The sequence below is a fragment of the Ylistrum balloti genome, unplaced genomic scaffold (genome assembly GCF_031769215.1).
Source record: "Ylistrum balloti isolate Yb309-2 unplaced genomic scaffold, AGI_CSIRO_Ybal_v1 Utg371356, whole genome shotgun sequence".
Classification (NCBI taxonomy): Eukaryota; Metazoa; Mollusca; class Bivalvia; order Pectinida; family Pectinidae; genus Ylistrum; species Ylistrum balloti.
This window is the reverse complement of record NW_026782719.1, coordinates 283894-303617: the sequence shown is the minus strand read 5'-3', so window position 1 is coordinate 303617 and position 19724 is coordinate 283894. Positions and strand designations below refer to the sequence as shown.

The 19724-nt window shown below is 36.2% G+C and overlaps 1 protein-coding gene across 1 annotated transcript; it reads left to right on the top strand.

The window, feature by feature from the left end:
* The first annotated feature begins 1322 nt into the window (after positions 1 to 1322).
* Positions 1323 to 10730, top strand: LOC132562148 (uncharacterized). The gene is made up of 3 exons (XM_060226877.1): positions 1323 to 1365; positions 2420 to 2566; positions 3608 to 10730. Exon 3 carries the CDS (start codon positions 3665 to 3667, stop codon positions 4400 to 4402), a length of 738 nt encoding a protein of 245 aa, XP_060082860.1. The 5' UTR covers positions 1323 to 1365; positions 2420 to 2566; positions 3608 to 3664; the 3' UTR covers positions 4403 to 10730.
* Positions 10731 to 19724: the final 8994 nt, after the last annotated feature.

Here is a 19724-nt window from a genome sequence, read left to right as displayed (position 1 = left end):
GTCAAATATGTTAAAATATACAAACGATTTCTTCTCAATAAGCAAAAGTCCAAGAGTGCTGATATTGGGCCTGTAGGATGCTTGGAGGAAGGGCTACCAAGTTTGTTCAAATAAATGACCTCGACCCACTTTCTAGGTCACAGGGGTCAAATATGTTAAAATTTTTAAACAACTTCTTCTCAACAACCAAAAGGCTCAGAATGCTGATATTGGGTCTGTAGGATGCTGAGATAAAGGGCTACCAAGTTTGTTCAAATGAATGACCTTGACCCACTTTCAAGGTCACAGGGGTCAAATATGTTAAAATATACAAACGACTTCTTCTCAATAAGCAAAAGTCCAAGAGTGCTGATATTTGGCCTGTAGGATGTTTGGAGGAAGGGCTACCAAGTTTGTTCACATAAATGACCTCGACCCACTTTCTAGGTCACAGGGGTCAAATGTGTTAAAATATGCAAATGACTTCTCAATAACCAAAATGATAAGAGTGCTGATATTGGGCTTGTAGGAAGCTTTGAGGAAGTGTTACCAAATGTGTTCAAGTGAATGACCTTGACCCATTTTCAAGATCACAGGGTTCAAATATGTTAAAATCTGTAAACGACTTCTTCTCAGTAACCAAAAGGCTCAGAGTGCTGATATTGGGCCTGTAGGATGCTGGTAGGAAGGGCTACCAAGTTTATTCAAATTAATAAAGCCCACTGTTTTAACGGCAGACTCACTGTTGTTAGAGTTTGGCTTGCTTTTTTTCAGATGACCGTTAAGGCCCATGGGCCTCTTGTTCGTTATTAGCACGAGGGAAACAAACAATAACAAATCTGTCGATGTTTACAATTATGTTTCATTTTAGAGATGTTTCTAAATTCGACACATAAGGGACGCTCTAGTCAGTAATATTCTGCGTTTTCTACACCACGCAGTAAATGGTACATAAATATTTCAAATCGGATTTTTTTAGAAGTAAAATGCAGACTTGATTAGAAAGATTTTATCAAACACTAAAGCCTGTAAACGGTACCGGGTGAGACTGGATTTTATTAACTGTAACCGCCATCTCATTAATAATTAAAATAAAAAAAACGTCGAACAGTAAACATAAAAGTAAAGTAATCAATATGATGTATTTGTTCCAAATATGATACGCCTCCAAACGACCATTGGCTACACGTGATAAAGCCAATTCACATGAATGTTTAATTCGCACTGAACAACACATTTATGTAACTAATTCTGTGTCTTATTAATGCTTGTGACACTTTCTATAACATACATCTGAAAATTCTAGCTATGCAATGTTATTCATATTAAAACCATGCCGAGCTAATGGATGAGTGATGTTTAGTAAGCTTACATTATTGATCAGAGGTAGGTTATGACCATGATCAAGGACATATGTCATGGTTCTCTATCAAATACTTTCACGTAGAAATTAGGTGTAAATGAAACCATACGAGATCTTTACATGGTTCTGAGGACATTGTTTTATTATTATTATTATTATTACATTCTTAACGGCCCGTCAAGACATAAAAGGTCATTAGGGTCATCAACCGGTGAAAGATAAGGCGATCCAAAAGGAAATAACATCAGACAAACTAAAAGGTAAAAGACAAATGCTAAAATTCTTAAATGGTGATGTTATCACAAAAGATTAAAATAGTAAGTCATATTTTAAGACGATGATTTTAAAGTACCTATCACCATCTTTCATACCACAAAAGGTGTTTCTGTCCCCTTTAAAGGGCCTCCGGGGTCCATCGGCCGGAGGAATTATCGAGACATCTAAATCTACACCACCGCTCTCGATTTAGATTTATAACTTTGTAACAAGTTCATGTTCTAAGTATGTTACGTAATTTATGTAATATTTGTATCTTGAAAAGTGGGCAGGTTGCCTCGAAAATTTGACAATTCACGTGTCCGTACTGTCGTTATTAATTCATTGATCAAATATCTATTCTAGTAATACGCATCCAAGGAACCTTACTTTACATTTGTTTGTTAGCATTCAGTACCAATATTGGACCATACCGTCTAAATCACTCACTAGATATATATATATTCTGTTATGTTTGATAAACACACCATGCGATCGGTTATCAAATACTGATCAATGATTGTTTATAAGGTAATTCAAAGAATAACAAAAATGTATTTTAGGGGTCATCGTTGTTCAATTTTTTGATAGATTTAGTTAAATCCCGCACTTATAAATTATCTTAAGTCCTTGGTAAAATAACGAATTATTGAAAATAATTGTTAATTATTATATCACGGACACATAAATCGCTCAAATCAGGAGAGTAAAATAAAAAATAAACCAGTCTCAGATCGAAAAGTCTATATGGTATGACCTATATCGAGTGTAACGTAACACCTGTATTTAGTACATGATTGACAGGTCTTAACGTGTACACAGGTGATCTCACGGTACCGTGTTACTGCGCATGCTGAAAGGAAGTGGCGACCATTACCGATAAATGTCAACAGAGGATAATATTTCGTCAATTTAAGGAGACACATTAGACTGCAGTTTAATGGCTGTGGACAGCGATTGGCAGAGATGGTAATATATATACACGTTCGAGTATGAGGACGTTGGAAATATTAAGAGACTTTCTGTTAACATTTGTAAAATGATGCTCTAATTGTACAGCAATGTATTGTTTGCTAAAAAAAAATACCGTTATATATTTGGGATACTTCAAATTTGTTATATCATTACTCTAGACATTTTTACAGTAGAAACTTGTCAGTCTGACACTTTGTACAGTAGAACCTGGTTAGTCTGTACACTTTGTACAGTAGAACCTTGTTAGTCTGACACTTTGTACAGTAGAACCTTGTTAGTCTGGACACTTTGTGTGTACAGTAGAAACTTGTCAGTCTGGACACTGTGTGTACAGTAGAACCTCGTTAGCCTGGACACTTTGTACAGTAGAACCTGGTTAGTCTGGACATTTTGTGTGTACGGTAGAACCTTGTTAGTCTGGACACTTTGTGTGTACGGTAGAACCTTGTTAGTCTGGACACTTTGTGTGTACAGTAGAACCTTGTTAGTCTGACACTTTGTGTGTACAGTAGAACCTTGTTAGTCCGGACACTTTGTGAGTATAGTAGAACCTTGTTAGTCTTGACACTTTGGTTTGTGTGTACAGTAGAACCTTGTTAGTCTGGACACTTTGTGTGTATAGTAGAACCTTGTTAGCCTGGACACTTTGTGTGTATAGTAGAACCTTGTTAGCCTGGACACTTTGTGTGTACAGTAGAACTTTGTTAGTCTGGACACTTTGTGTGTACAGTAGAACTTTGTTAGTCGGTGCACTTTGTGTGTACAGTAGAACCTCGTTAGTCTGGACACTTTGTGTGTACAGTAGAACCTTGTTAGTTTGACACTTTGTGTGTACGGTAGAACTTTGTTAATCAGGACACTTTGTGTGTACAGTAGAACCTTGTTAGTCTGGGTACTTTATGTGTAAAGTGGAGCCTTGGTAGTTTTAACACAATAGAACCTTGTTAGCTGGATATTTTGTTTCATAGTGAGACCTTGTATATTTAAATTTCCACAACAGATATATGTTATGATTAATAAATTTCTTTCTTTCAGATTTGAACGGAATGGAATATTCTTGATACCCATCGAAAACATATGACGTAGCCAGTCATGAGTTGGAGGGACCCACGCCGTCCAAGAAAAGGGCCTATTGTAGACTTTGATCGCCCTTTTGATCCTGAAGCAGCTAAGGTAGCAGTAGCTCAGAAGACGCCACGTCAAGAGGAACCTCTCAAAGAAAATGACTTGGGAAATAAGAAACAGTTTTTCCCAGTCAGCAAAAGGTGGCAACATGAAAAAGCTGAAATGTTCAAACTTCGTGTGAAGACGTATTTTGAATATGGTCCTCGTAAGACCTTTTATGACAAGTCACCACCTAATCAAACAATACCAGTCCGAGCAGACGGTAATTGTTTCTTTCGCGCTATCAGCGTTATCATCACTGGCAGTGAAAGTGAACATTTGCGTGTGCGCGAGTTGATAACAAAACATGTGAGTGATCATCCAGATATGTATCGAACCTTTCTCATGAGTCGTGGTGGTATGAGTGAGTACCTCACCAACATGAGACGACCGAAAGAGTGGGCCACTGATGTCGAGATTCTCGCTACAGCAACGATGCTGAAATCTGTCGTGGAAGTGTTTTTTCCGTGTAGGATCAATAGCATCACTGAATACCGATGGCAGACATTCAAACCTCTCGATAATCCAGATATTAATCAACCTGCCATATACATTTGTAACAAGAATGAACACTTTGAACCTGTGTTGGATATAAACCCGACCACTGGCACATCAAGTGAAAGACCAAAGAATTTCCGAAAAGCAGCTTATGGTCTTGATTACTAATGCCTAATTTGCTACACTTTACCATCTTACAATAAGCATGGGGCACAGTGGGTTTCCTCTGTCTGGGTGTGTTGACTTAAGACAGGAAAATGTATAATACTTTATTAGGTCATTCTGGGACCAGTCTCTATTGACTCCTACATGGAATGTTAAATTTGACAGATGCTTCACAAGTCTGGTATAAGAACCAGTCTGAGTACCTATATCTGTTACATACATGGATTTACAACTCTGACCAAACTTTATTGGCTGTGATACATGTGTTAAGTACATCTATACTGTGATGGATAGATATTTTTGACAGTTAATTCTATGAAAAGTATCTAGCAGGGCTCTCACGCCCCATTTTGGGACTGGGGCTCGGGGCCCTTAGAATTGGGAAAAATAGCTGTGTGTTCCTTAGAATTGGGAAAACTTGGGGTCTAAATTGGGAGAAGAAAGATACTATTTTGCATTGGGAATCTGGCAGATCGAGAGCCCTGTCTATAGATATTAGTTATAAGTGTCCAGATTGGTGGTTAGTTTGTGCACCAGAAATTATTAGTCTCAAGCAACAGTAAATAATTGAACATTGACCTGCAAAATTGATAATACTGCAGAATTTGCAGTCTTTATGATACTTCTATAGTCACAACATATCCGTTTGAAAAAACATCTGATACTCTTGTTTTATAAACGTTGATATAGTCTAGATTTCTTCAGATAATGATAAAGTCTGACTCTATGTTCTTGCCATGAAGGTTACTTTAAAACACCCACAGATTGCCTGATTTAGTTGCAGAAGTCCACATAATTGGCTTGCCATGTGCCGAGTGTACAGCATATAAGGAATATCTGGTGATAGTCAATTATTGTATTGTACATAGTAACTGCAGTGTTACACAGCCGCTAATAAGTAACTACTTGTATTGTACATAGTAAATAGTGTTACACAGCCACTAAAAAATTAACTTATTGTATTGTACATAGTAAATACAGTGTTTCACCGACACTAATTTGTTATAACCTTAGGCAAGACCCTCCACCCTAATTGCTAGAGCTGGACAGCAAGCAATGGGCCTCCTGTATGTTGTTCAGTTAGATATCCACCTGATACTACAAGAAAACCCTGCCTCTAAATAACCCAAGGGACGATATACCCAGCAAACAAACTGTCCATAGTTATTGTAGGTATCATGTAAGTACTTAAATAATTTTTTTCAATTTATGCATAATATTTCCAAACAATTTTCTCAAGATACATCACTATATTTTTTTCACTGTATTAATTGGAGAAATACTGCTTAGAACGTAAGATCTATTACTTTTTTTTTCTTTTCGCCTGATAAACCAGTCAGGAGCACTGAAAGGGAAATTAGACATCTGATCTGGTAGAGATGAACATCTTACAAATAGTTTTATTAAAGTTTCTCTACTGTTAAGTGATACCAGGATGCCTTTGGTTTAATTATCTTCAATCAAATTACCATATTTGTCTTGTAATAAGCCTATCCATGACAAAAAAAAAAAAATGTATTGTAATTTTATTGTCCCCATAGGTTTTCAGTAGTACAAATATGTACATGAATATTTAGCAATCCACATCTTTTATAAAGTTCAACAGTCATTTTGTGGATTATATGATTAATGTAGGAGAGGTGGGGGAATTTTATTTCTTAATTGGTGTTTGACATTTTTTCCGACTTCATCACTTTCTTGGTTAAGTTTTACTGCAAGAAATGAAATACTGCTGTTGTGTATTTATATAAATACAGTGACATTGGGTGCCCTGTGATAAAGTACTGAGATTCAGTCTGTCATACCACTCCGTTTGATGTCCAATGTGCTGCTGAACAACTAAAAGGTAAAACTTGACGTTAAGAGGTACTTTTATATAGTAATTTGATCCCAGGGACGAAATTTTTTACTTACGAAATATCAGAGTGTATCAAGTTTTCCTTATTTGAGCTTTCCATGTTTTTATTACTAAGACGAGAGAATTTTCCCAGGACTGACAAAGTACTTCGAGTTAAGCGAGGTATTCATCCGAGTTCGAATTAACAAAGTTTGTCTGAGTGTATATTAGGATGCTGATATTTGGTTTGAGGGTAGTTTTAGGTTGTGTGATTCAATTTGCGGAGTGAACATAAATCTTTTCTTTTTTTAATTTGGAAAGTAGATTTTTAAGGGGAATGACACTTTTGCTTTGTAGTTTTGCTGCAATATTTCAGAAATGTTCATATTGTTGTACTGATCCAAACAGGTTGAACTTTGACCTTAACCTATGACCTTAACCTCTCATTCAGTAACAAAATACCATGGTATGCTTTGCTATATACAAACAGCTCTTGAAAATCTTTGATATTTAAGGGGTATGCCATTTTATTAGCTTGGCAACACCACTACCTCATTCATCCCACCAATCCTCTGAATTTGTCCATGCATTATATTTGCATAGATCACCAGCGTAATATACCCTTGAGCATTTTTCATTGGCTGTGTCAATAATTGATTGTGATGTCATAATAGGGACAAAGTTTTTTTTTTCATATGAGGAAGTAAGAAACGAAAGCTCATATAATCCAAGATACTGGCTTTATATTTGAAGATAAAGATCCATGGTGTCATATTTCAAAATGCCAATAGGTATTCCCTATGTAAATAAAAAAGAAGGCCATAGTTAGATCAAATAGTTCCCCTGATTAATCGCTGTGTGATTCCTGCAGGTATAATCACACATCCAAACAATGTGCATGTCCTTCAAGGGAAAATCAGCATTTTTTTTTTACTTTGTCTGTCCCAATAAAATCAGATGGTGATATTTTCCTTGTACATATCTAACAAGGTGTTTGCTTTTCTTTACATTTTGTTTTGTATATAGAATGCTGTGTTTTCAATTTTTTTTGCTTTTCTTTTTAGTCCCACATGTATTTATGTACATGCTGCGTTTTCAAAATTTTTCATTTTTTTTCAGTCCCACATGTATACATATACATGTTAACTTTCACGTGATAATTTCCTTTTTCATTTCCTTCACCCAGAGTTACTGATAATCAGAATCAAAATGGCGACCAGTACTTATAATTTGAAAACCAGAATTTTAGAATGTAAGGATCATAGATACTTTAACTGTGTTGATTTTGAAAATGTATCAATCCTGTTATGTTGAATATGTTGGTGTATCTGTAGTAGCCACTTCCCTTTGGTGGGTTATTTTTCCCTTTGTGTACAGGAATAGGCTTTGAAACAAATAGAACTAAAGTCTTTAAATGTCATGCAGGTCTCGTACTAGATCAGTGATTATCTTGTAATGTCACACAGGTCTCACACCAGATCTGTGATATCTTGTAATGTCACACAGGTCTCGCACCAGATCTGTGATATCTTGTAATGTCATACAGGTCTCGTACTAGGTCTTTGATATCTTGTAATGTCACACAGGTCTCACACCAGATCTGTGATATCTTGTAATGTCACACAGGTCTCACACCAGATCTGTGATATCTTGTAATGTCACACAGGTCTCACACCAGATCTGTGACATCTTGTAATGTCACACAGGTCTCACACCAGATCTGTGATATCTTGTAATGTCACACAGGTCTCACACCAGATCTGTGATATCTTGTAATGTCACACAGGTCTCACACCAGATCTGTGACATCTTGTAATGTCACACAGGTCTCGTACTAGATCAGTGATATCTTGTAATGTCACACAGGTCTCGTACTAGATCAGTGATATCTTGTAATGTCACACAGGTCTCGTACTAGATCTTTGATATCTTGTAATGTCACACAGGTCTCGTACTAGATCAGTGACATCTTGTAATGTCACACAGGTCCTGAACTAGATCTTTGACATCTTGTAATGTCACACAGGTCTCGTACTAGATCAGTGACATCTTGTAATGTCACACAGGTCTCGTACTAGATCTGTGATATCTTGTAATGTCACACAGGTCTCGTACTAGATCAGTGACATCTTGTAATGTCACACAGGTCTCGTACTAGATCTTTGATATCTTGTAATGTCACACAGGTCTCGTACTAGATCAGTGACATCTTGTAATGTCACACAGGTCTCGTACTAGATCTGTGATATCTTGTAATGTCACACAGGTCTCGCACCAGATCAGTGACATCTTGTAATGTCACACAGGTCTCGTACTAGATCTGTGATATCTTGTAATGTCACACAGGTCTCGTACTAGATCAGTGACATCTTGTAATGTCACACAGGTCTCGTACTAGATCTGTGATATCTTGTAATGTCACAAAGGTCTCGTACTAGATCAGTGACATCTTGTAATGTCACACAGGTCTCGTACTAGATCAGTGACATCTTGTAATGTCACGCAGGTCTCGTACTAGATCAGTGACATCTTGTAATGTCACGCAGGTCTCGTACTAGATCAGTGACATCTTGTAATGTCACGCAGGTCTCGTACTAGATCAGTGACATCTTGTAATGTCACACAGGCATCATACTAGATCAGTGACATCTTGTAATGTCACACAGGTCTCGTACTAGGTCTGTGATTCCTTAGTATTACACTGATTTCTCACTGCTGTTGATGTTTTAATGTTTCATTGAAAAATCTAAGCTTTAAAGATCATCAATTTAAATATGAAAATGAATGAAATAATTTTTGATAGAATGGTTTTTGGTATGAAGTACACTGTATATGTCAATTTTTTTAAGAATATACCAATGTAAATATGTTTAGAAAAAGTTGATATGATAGTGTTACCCTTGTCCGTCCAAACAAAAATCTGTCAATTAATATTAGAATATGATTTTAATGTCCCCACAAATTTTATGATGGGGCATAGTTATCCTTGTCCGTCCAAACTTGAAAATCTTTCAAACTAGTTATTAAGAATATGTTATTATATCCCCACTATTTTATATTGACTTGTCCGTCCAATTAAGAAAATTCTTACTTATTATCAAGTACCGTATATGATTTTAAGGTCCCCTTGATTTTATGTGGGGGCATAGATACCCTTGTCCGTCCAAGCAAAAATCTTCTTAATTATACAAATGCGACCAGTAATTTATGACCAGTTATTAATTCTTGTAGTTCATAATCCATCTTACCTTCAGATGACCCAGACCAGTTGTGGTTCGAGAACCATTAGTATTATGGGATGGGTATGATGTCTCTTTACTAAATTCTGACAAAACTTGCAACTTGATAAGCACAATGGTTATTTTTAGATCACCTCGCAAGTGATCTCAGTGCCTGTATCAGATAAATGATCAAAGAAATTATGAAGTACATCACATAAATCAAACTATATAGTTGACACATCTAATACTTCACATGAATTGGTATGTAATGTGCAGGCTAAACATTCATTTCAGATATTATGAAGCCATGTTGGTCAGAATCAGATAAGAAGTTTTATCTATTGGCTGGCAGGTTCAGGTCTTGTAAGCGTTTTAGATACGGGTAAATGTTTAACAATGCTGTTATGGAGGCAGTTTTCTTTAGGGATAGTGCTAAATGTGACTAAGGTCAAGGTCAATATTTTGTGTGTTTGGGCTGCTTTTCCGGCACACCTGGTCCTCTCCTTGAACTCTTTCTGCAGTCTCTGTGAATCGTTTTTATCTTCGCCGTAGTATTATTAAATTTCTTTAATTTTTAAAATGGATGTAGATTCTTACGTCAGCATGTGTTACAGTAACTGGATGTGCCGTATATTCTGTTTGCTTCAATGATCCATAGTTTTATGTCATTATTTCAGCCCTTGAGGTTGTGGAGGGAGTGGAGGTAGACCATTAAAACCTGATGGTTCTGTCAAAGAGAGACCCTGCTTGTAAAAACAAAACCATAGATATAGGCAGTGGCCAGTTTGAACGAGAACAGTCCAATAACAGCCTCTAGTATAAAAGAACACTCTATATTGCCGAAAATTTGCCAGGTTTTCTTTTACTTTGTGTCTTTTAGGATCTGTCATTTTTACATTTGTTAAAATTGTAGAGAATTATAATGAAAGATCTCCTTTATGACTGAAGCATTAAAGTACGGGCTTTAAATGACCACATGTATTATATGTGGTTTTATTATTACAGTATGTGAACTGTAAGTTAGATCTCATTGGTGATTTCCATATTCCATGTTTTTTTCTGATTTTGTGATCAGAGTGTTGTATTAAAGATTTGAATGATGGATGAGATAAAGTGTGTCCATTCATGTTGTTTGTTTCTTGTTTTATCTTCTCTCAGACTTTCGTTTTTCAATATTCCTTCTTGACAACATGCAACTGTTATATATGTATATGTAGGTTGGCCTCATGGAACCTTGTGGATTTTGGAGATTAAATGTTTTGTTTTTTGAAGACACGAGCATCAATTGTTATTAGTTTTATATTAACCTGAAATTTTATCTGTGTAACATGTTGCAATTTTATCTGCTTTAATTTCACAAATTAAAATTTAGATAGATACAGTTTCCTGCCTAGCTATACTATACTGCATCAATTTCAAGGTACATTTTTCAGTATCTATGTCTAGGTACATTGTTCTGTATCTATACCTAGGTACAATGTTCTGTATCTATGTCTAGGTACATTGTTCTGTATCTATGTCTAGGTACAATGTTCTGTATCTATACCTAGGTACATTGTTCTGTATCTATGTCTAGGTACAATGTTCTGTATCTATGTCTAGATACAATGTTCTGTATCTATGTCTGGGTACATTGTTCTGTATCTATGTCTGGATACAATGTTCTGTATCAATGTCTGGGTACAATGTTCTGTATCTATGCCAAGGTATATTGTTCTGTATCTATGCCTAGGTACATTGTTCTGTATCTATGCCTAGGTACATTACTATGCGGTTTTCTATTGATATACTATATATTTCAATTTAGTTTTGAATATATAACACGATCCCAGAGGGATCTTTGTATCCACCGATGTTTAGTGCTCAGATCTTTTCCCTTCTCTTCTATTCTTTCAACTGTTCTTCCTTTCAGTTAAATGATATCTGAAAATTCCTTTTCACAAATAGCAATAACGATAGTTAATGGTCAAATCCAATATGACCGCCTCTCGACTATTCTGTATGTCTTGCACGTCCAAAGATCAAAATAAAGTTTTAAGAGATACATACAGGTAAAATTTGAAAACGATCCATCCAGAATACTTCTTTTGAGATAGCACAGATTTAGACATCTATATCCATCTAGTCCATGGTAATATTGAATACAAACTTCTAATGTCGAAATCCTAAATGGTGGCCTGGCAGCCACTTAATTTATCTGACCTGTCCCAAAATCAAAATGGTAGAAGTAGTGAGCAAGTGGAGGAGACATACGAAACTACTAGAAAATCTACTAGAGTTCATCAGCAGAAATAACGATAATTAACTTCAACTATCAAAATACCCAAGATGATCACCTGTCAACCGTTTGTTTAAATGCTAAGTCCAAAGATAAACTATCGATTACTAGGGACTGAGGGAAACCATGGTACAAGTAAAATCTGAGAATGATCCATCAAATTCTTCTCCAGAAAGGGTGATAACAAACTATCAATGTTAAAAAAAAAACTAAAATGGCTTCCGTCCGGGGATCAGTGCTTTTCAAAAAAGTAATTACAAGGACTGTTAAGAACAAATGACAAAATACAATGTGATTTAAATGGTGGTGCTGTGTCTAATACAACTGGCAAAGGTAGGTCTTTATCGCTGAAGTCTTCAACAGGTGGGGCTGGGTGACCAGAAGTTATAATAAGGGGGATTGATTGTTGTAAAGAAGATATCATATACAGCATGCATTTACTTGAGTTATAAGGTTTCAAGAAATTAAATTCCAAAGAAATATTATAATGAATTGAAGTTCTTTGAATCCTTTAACTTCCAAATTAAGCTCTACAGTCACTAAAACGACCAAACTGAATGAAAAAGAATTAAGACTTGTCTTGTCAAAAGGAACTTGATAACCTCAAATCTCATCAACCATTCTTAGTGATAACCTCTAACTTCATTGACAAAACACTGAGATAACCTCTAACCTCGAACCTCATCAACCATACACAGTGAGGCATGCCACTTTTGTCTGTCTTAATCCACGCCGAAATACAACTTATATTTTAAGACACTGACCATGTATTCTATTTATCCAGCAAAACTGACTGAAAACCAGACTCATCAAAACCTTAATATTTTGTCGTTCAGTCTTACCAGACGTTGATGCTACGCTGAATTCGGCCTGATGACATACACAAAATAATTGCTCCGCACAGAAATATAGTTCAAAACTTCAACGAATATGACAGGGTTTTTTTTTATGAAATTCTGCTAATAACCTTGTTATTACAAAATAAACAATTCCTTATTTCAACAGCTACGTGTTTTGTTAAACGTAGTTTTAAAGAAATTCTCTCGAATTGACGTATATGCTATAATAGAGATGTTTTCTCTCACTGCCGAATGCAGCAAAACTTAATGTTGCATATGTATTCCGACAATGGAAGCGCCAGTGGCAGGATAAAAAGTGATAACCTACAACCTCATCAACCATACACAGTGATAACATCCAACCTCATCAACCATACACAGTGATAACATCCATCCTCATCAACCATACACAGTGATAACATCAAACCTCATTAACCATACACAGTGATAACATCCAACCTCATCAACCTTACAAGGTGAAATCTCCAATATCGACCATACACAGTGATAACCTCCAACATCATCAACCATACACAATGATAACATCCAACCTCATCAACCATACACAGTGATAATACCAATCTCATCAACCATACACAGTGATACACCAACCTCATCAACCATACACAGTGATAACATCCAACCTCATCAACCATACACAGTGATAACATCCAACCTCATCAACCTTACAAGGTGAAATCTCCAATATCGACCATACACAGTGATGACATCCAACATCATCAACCTTACAAGGTGAAAATCTCCAATATCGACCATACACAGTGATAACATCCAACATCATCAACCTTACAAGGTGAAAACCTCCAATATCGACCAAACACAGTGATAACATCCAACATCATCAACCTTACAAGGTGAAAACCTCCAATATCGACCATACACAGTGATAACATCCAACATCATCAACCTTACAAGGTGAAAACCTCCAATATCGACCATATACAGTGATAACCTCCAACATCATCAACCTTACAAGGTGAAAACCTCCAATATCGACCATACACAGTGATAACATCCAACCTCATCAACCTTACAAGGTGAAATATCCAATATCGACCATACACAGTGATAACCTCCAACCTCATCAACCTTACAAGGTGAAAATCTCCAATATCGACCATACACAGTGATAACCTCCAACCTCATCAACCATACAGAGTGATAACCTCCAACCTCATCAACCATACAGAGTGATAACACCCAACCTCATCAACCATACACAGTGATAACACCCAACCTCATCAACCATACACAGTGATAACATCCAACCTCATCAACCATACACAGTGATAACATCCAACCTCATCAACCATACACAGTGATAACATCCAACCTCATCAACCATACACAGTGATAACCTCCAACCTCATCAACTTTACAAGGTGAAAATCTCCAATATCGACCATATACAGTGATAACCTCCAACCTCATCAATCTTACAAGGTGAAAACCTCCAACCTCATCAACCTTACAAGGTGAAAACCTCCAATATCGACCATACACAGTGAAAACCTAACACCTCAGTAACCATGCTGTACCTTGATATATTGTCGTCGGCGAGGGAGATTATGTCACAATTTACTGCCTAACTTGTTTTAACATTGTATTGAAATGTGCTAATTACTTGTGTCTTATGTATACTTTATCTTCAGTAATCGTTTACCAACAAGTACTAAGTTTAAATATGTACACAAGGTAATTACTGTGAGTGACAACTCAACCATAGATATAATTACTGTTTCTTAATTAACGAACAGACACTATATAGTTATATTCCAGGTTTAGGGTGTGTGAATACTATGTTGACTTTTAAAGCCACTCCGATAAAAAAAATATGAAGCCATAATCACCCGTGTTATTACTCAGGTAATCACTCATCTGTTTATCTCGTCGACAGGTAAGTACAGGTACGTCTAGTCACGTGACAGTATATCAATCAACAAATAACGGGACTACTACCGATATAGGTATTACATATACAGTGTCAATACAGTTGTAGCGAGTGGATGGCTATGGCGGGGTAGACAGACGAAATGGCCAGATTTACACACCTGTACGCTCTGTGTACTGTCATACTCGGCTTTACTGGACAGGTTGTCGCTGAATTTTCAGGTAAAATATAATCTCATAGTATACATATGTATCTCTATGTACGTGTGTGTTATGGTGAATGTAAACTTGTGTGAGGTGTGTTATTTCTAAATCTGGATGGTCGACCGAAGTCTGGAAATAAGTTCGGATAATATGGAAATATTTAAAAAGTTATTTAAAAGGCTGGACGAGGACAAGGATAGGAAGGGGGACCGCTGATTTTAATCACCGTGTGTTGACTACCCATACGTCAGTGAAATAAAATACACGTATTAACAAAGTACATTGTATATCGTAAATACACGCGGTAAAGTTTGTTTGAAGAAGGCATGACTGCCTTTGTGCACTTGATCAACAGACACATGGTGTAGCCGGAATATACAGTAGTATTAGAGCACAGTAGAAAAACATTCAGTTAAAAAAACAACTGTTACCTACATATGTATATAATAATACTTTCGTTCAATATCAGTCAACAAGAATATGGTATACTGATAAATTAATTATTTTCTTCTCGGCAATTTGATAATTTCAAACAGACAATTAAGGCATGTAATACAATATTATCATATGTATACATCGTTATGTAGACGAGTGTGTTTATAGACAAATAAAACTCAATACTCATTCATTTTGTTGGTTTCTGACACAAGCCACTGTTCGTTTGTGTTTATGCTGTAATTTCTACTGCGTGTATGTGATTTGAACCGTGACGACATCCTGCAAGAAATGTTGGAACGATTTCTTTCTCGTTCATAAAATTTCATTCATGAAATATCTCACATTTAACCCATCAGAACGCTGCATGTTCATTACTGCAATTGCGACTCCCGACCTCAGCCTTAACCCATTATTACTTATTCCCGAACTACAAGAAATAATTATCATTTCAAGATCGCTTTGACTTCATTTCAAATTATATATTTTTTTCTTCTTTAGTTTAAATAGAATCATAACCATGTTTAGTTTACTTACATCGGCGAGAGGTAAATATTGTATGTGTATGTACAGAGTCGCGACCAGTGAATTCTCGTTGGAATTAGATAACTTTCGCTCTCTGCCCCCCTGGGGCATGTCATGACAAAATCGAAGACACACGTGAAGTAATTTGATAGATTCCAGGAAGAAAAAAATCTGACCAATCACAAGCTGATACGCTCCTTTTGAAGATTACAAAGTAGAGATACCCAACACCAAAGCCATTACACTATACCGTTATATGCTATCTCGAGATTCGTTTGATGAACATCAAAGAATCATACTAGTGTTTTCGTCGCCGTCGATTATGTGCACGACATGTACCTGAGGTGCAGAGAGCGAAAGTGATCGAAACTCCTGCAGTATCGAAGGTGATGCTCTCAAGTGTTGCGCATTACATTTGTAGTTACGTATTTGGTTTTGAAAGGAAAATATTATCCAATCTCTCTGTTATTTGAATATATTTCTCAGAATCTTGTAGAAATTTCGACAAATATCGTTGATTTGTAATAATCCCGTCAGAAAGTTGAATTAATATATAAAAAAAAACTCACAGACGTCATAGAAGCTTTTCATTTTCTCTTTCCAAATTTTAACAACATATCACATATCATTCTACCTTTAACCTTATTCTCGCCATCATAAAGCTGGATGATTATGATACAGGTAATTCTGTACATCTATTTTCAAATGATATTTTACTACGCTTCTTTTTCGTTGACACTGTGTATATAGATGTAGATAATTTAACAATTTTGAAGTTATCATTTATGGTGGCGCTTCGCATAGTTAACACAGATATGTTTATCTGATATCTACGGAAACGTATTTGTGTAATTTCAAAACTTTTTTATCTGACGTTTTACACATATTAATCTGAAAATCTTACACGTCAGTCTGTAAATTTTACACTTTTATCTGTAAGATTTAATTTTAAAAACAGAATAGTATGTGTAAAACATAAAATAATTTTTTTAAAGTTGCACTTATACGCTTCCGTAGATATCTGTTTATATTTACGTTACGATAATGTCTAACCTTTATCCAGTATTATAAACTCACCGGCTTTGAAAACAAAAATTTCATTTTTTCGATCGAAATCGGAAGATAATGTCTTTAAAAAGAGAACCATACATATTTTGCACGGCGTACCGACGCTATTTTTACCTGTAAACTCCTGAGGTAAGGAAATTTTTATGTTTATCCATTATCATACAGGATGTAGATATTAATCATTTTGTTGGTTTAATGTGTTTTTGCCAAAATAGTGACGAGAGGATTGGGCACAAGTTCAAATTAAAAAAAAAATACGCGAATAGTTGTAAACTATAACAGTGGTGTATTGTTGTCAGTTGTATCTGTTTTCACAGGTTTCAGATTGAAATGTCACGTGTCAAGTAATATTTACAAACAAGCAGGATGTGGCAACAATATATCAGTTGTATGGCCAACACCTGGCACCATTGTTCACAATGTTACATACGTTGCAATAATTGTTGATCTAATTTGGACAGCAGTGCTGTCGCCAGTCTGGATTTTACCATCAACGGGAGCACACACCATTCTACTCCCAATCTGACTCGACTGTACTCTGAGGTCATTTCGTTTATACTCACTGCCTATGTTCGTCACTGGCTTGTGGGTGAAAAAAAACAAGCCACATTTGATAAAAATTCAGACTTTGTTTCTCTGTCTGGCGACATAGCCTCACAAACAGAATAATTAATATCGAGGGTTGCAAACAACGAAGAAAGTATGGACATGTCAAAAGTCACGAAATTCAGTTTTTTAAGGGCCTTTTTTGTTTTCTGTTAAATGTATTAAAGGCTATTTTGTGTTGAAATATTTCTGAACACTGTTCATAATGTATGGTAGTCCAATCTAATAATATAACAATAATAATAATAATAATAACACTCACTAAAGACTTGGTACATATTTGTAATATATGAATACGCATGCGTTTGCACACTTCATTACAGAAAACATCGGTGATGGATTATCATGTTTTGTTGCATTTTTTCAGTATAAGATTTTCATCCTGCAAAAACATTTCACGTTTTTTCCTCATAAAAAACATGTACTGTAATGTAGATGTAAATGTACCTCTATCCAAAATCTAGAGAAAAGGGGAATTTTCTTAGAAACTGCAGACAGTAAATTTAGGACAGGATGATTGACAGAAAATGTTTTAAATTGATTTAACTTTGGAATTATATTACCCATTCACAGCGGGTATGGTTATAATGGTTATAAGTTAAAACCAATTAATGGAGACTGTTTGGGGACAAAAACAAGATTTTATTGTGATCTTTGATAATATCGAAATAAGAAAATACAGAGATTCAAATACCAACGTCTATAGGTATTTTTCCTCAGAAAAGTCGGATTTCCCAAAAACCGAAATTTGGAATGCCCATATATAGCAAGCATGTGTTAAAAGTTCTTGATTAAGGATGTGATGTTTTGTGCAATAAAAAAATAATGTCGCCGAGCTTTGACTCTTAAATTGCAATGAACATATAATTTTCTAGCATTGTTATTTGTAGCCTAACAGTTGAAGATTTTACAGAAACGTGTTTACGTAGAAAATTACGCCACTTTCCTAACCCTTCCTCGTCACATGTTGAACTAATATTCGGCATATGTAAGCACAACACCCTACCCCCGCCCCCCCACTCCTTAATTCCCCTTCCCGGACATAATTTTAAGATCAATTCTGTGAGGTGGGATTTGGAAACGGTACTAAGTACTACAGGTGAATAGATTAAAATGTGCAGGAGTAAAGTGGTTGACGATAACATTTGTTTTTTAGATTGCACTGTCACTGACGGCCCAGGACTAAACTTTAAACACAACGAGACGTGGAATAAAAGTACAGACAACTGTATAAAGTGTATATGCAACGTGAGTATCCCGGGGGTGGGGATAAACTTAATGTACTTTTTAATTGTAACAATTCCGTGGGTGGGAATATACGTAATGTACTTTTAACTTGCAACAATCCCGGGGATGGGGATATACGTAATGTACTTTTTACTAGCAACAATCCAGGGATTGAGCATATTTGTAATGTTCACGTTTTATTAAATGAGTCAACATGTAATTAACATGTAATTTCATATACTTGTAAGCATTTTGGGCATGAGAAAATTAATTAATTAGTGAGACGACAATTAGGTGTTTTCGTTTGGTACAGGACGGCACCATATCATGCAGTCGGCTTCGCTGTCCTTCGGCCAGAGAGCTAACCTGTGCGGAACCTAAATTCAAGAATGCCTTGGCCTGTTGTAAAACCTGTGACGACCGCACCAGTAGGCTCAAACAAAAGAAGATAAGAAAAGTCTGTTTCAAGGACATTCGGAAGGAACACAGGAAGAAAAACAAGAACAAACGAAAGCGTGGACGACGGGGCCGATCCAAGCGAGACTTGTACCAAGGTACCAGATTCTTGACTTTCGGGTATTTGTGCAAGAAGGAAACGTTTCTCACAGTTTCAAGCAGATACTAGTAATCATTGTCAATTTTCAATATTCTACTATTATAGAGAAAGAAGGAAAGGGATAGATTAGAAGGGAAAAGTTCTGGTTGCCTATATCGTCCACTAACTAGTTTCGAATATTTTTTTAGTTGATGAAGGAAAGTACGACCAGTATGATATCTACATTAGTTTTGGTTGGAAGTTCGGGATCTCGCAACAGAAGTATATTGACATGGGGAGAGAATTTAATAAAGATATTACTGAATTCGAGAAAAAAAGAAAAATACGCATCTTCGTAAAATCACTGTTGCCGGGGACGTTTTTCAAAAATCTTTCATTGAGACGCTTTCCTTTTCCTACAGATGCCATTGGTCACAAACATCGACACCACCACGGCGAGCCGGTGGTAACCACAATGCCGCCCGTGCTGACGAACCGCCCCGTGTACAACAGGACGAGGATCCCTCGGTTCCTACGTCACATGTGTATCCCTAAAAGGACCGACCATCTGATTTACAGACACATAGAGGGCAAGGAATTGTTTGTGGCCTTCGACAACGCAAAGAAAGACGAGGTGGA

What these genes read in the sequence shown, in the direction of transcription:
- LOC132562148 (XM_060226877.1), top strand. Translation starts at nt 3,665, where the DNA reads ATGAGTTGGAGGGACCCACGCCGTCCAAGAAAAGGGCCTATTGTAGAC.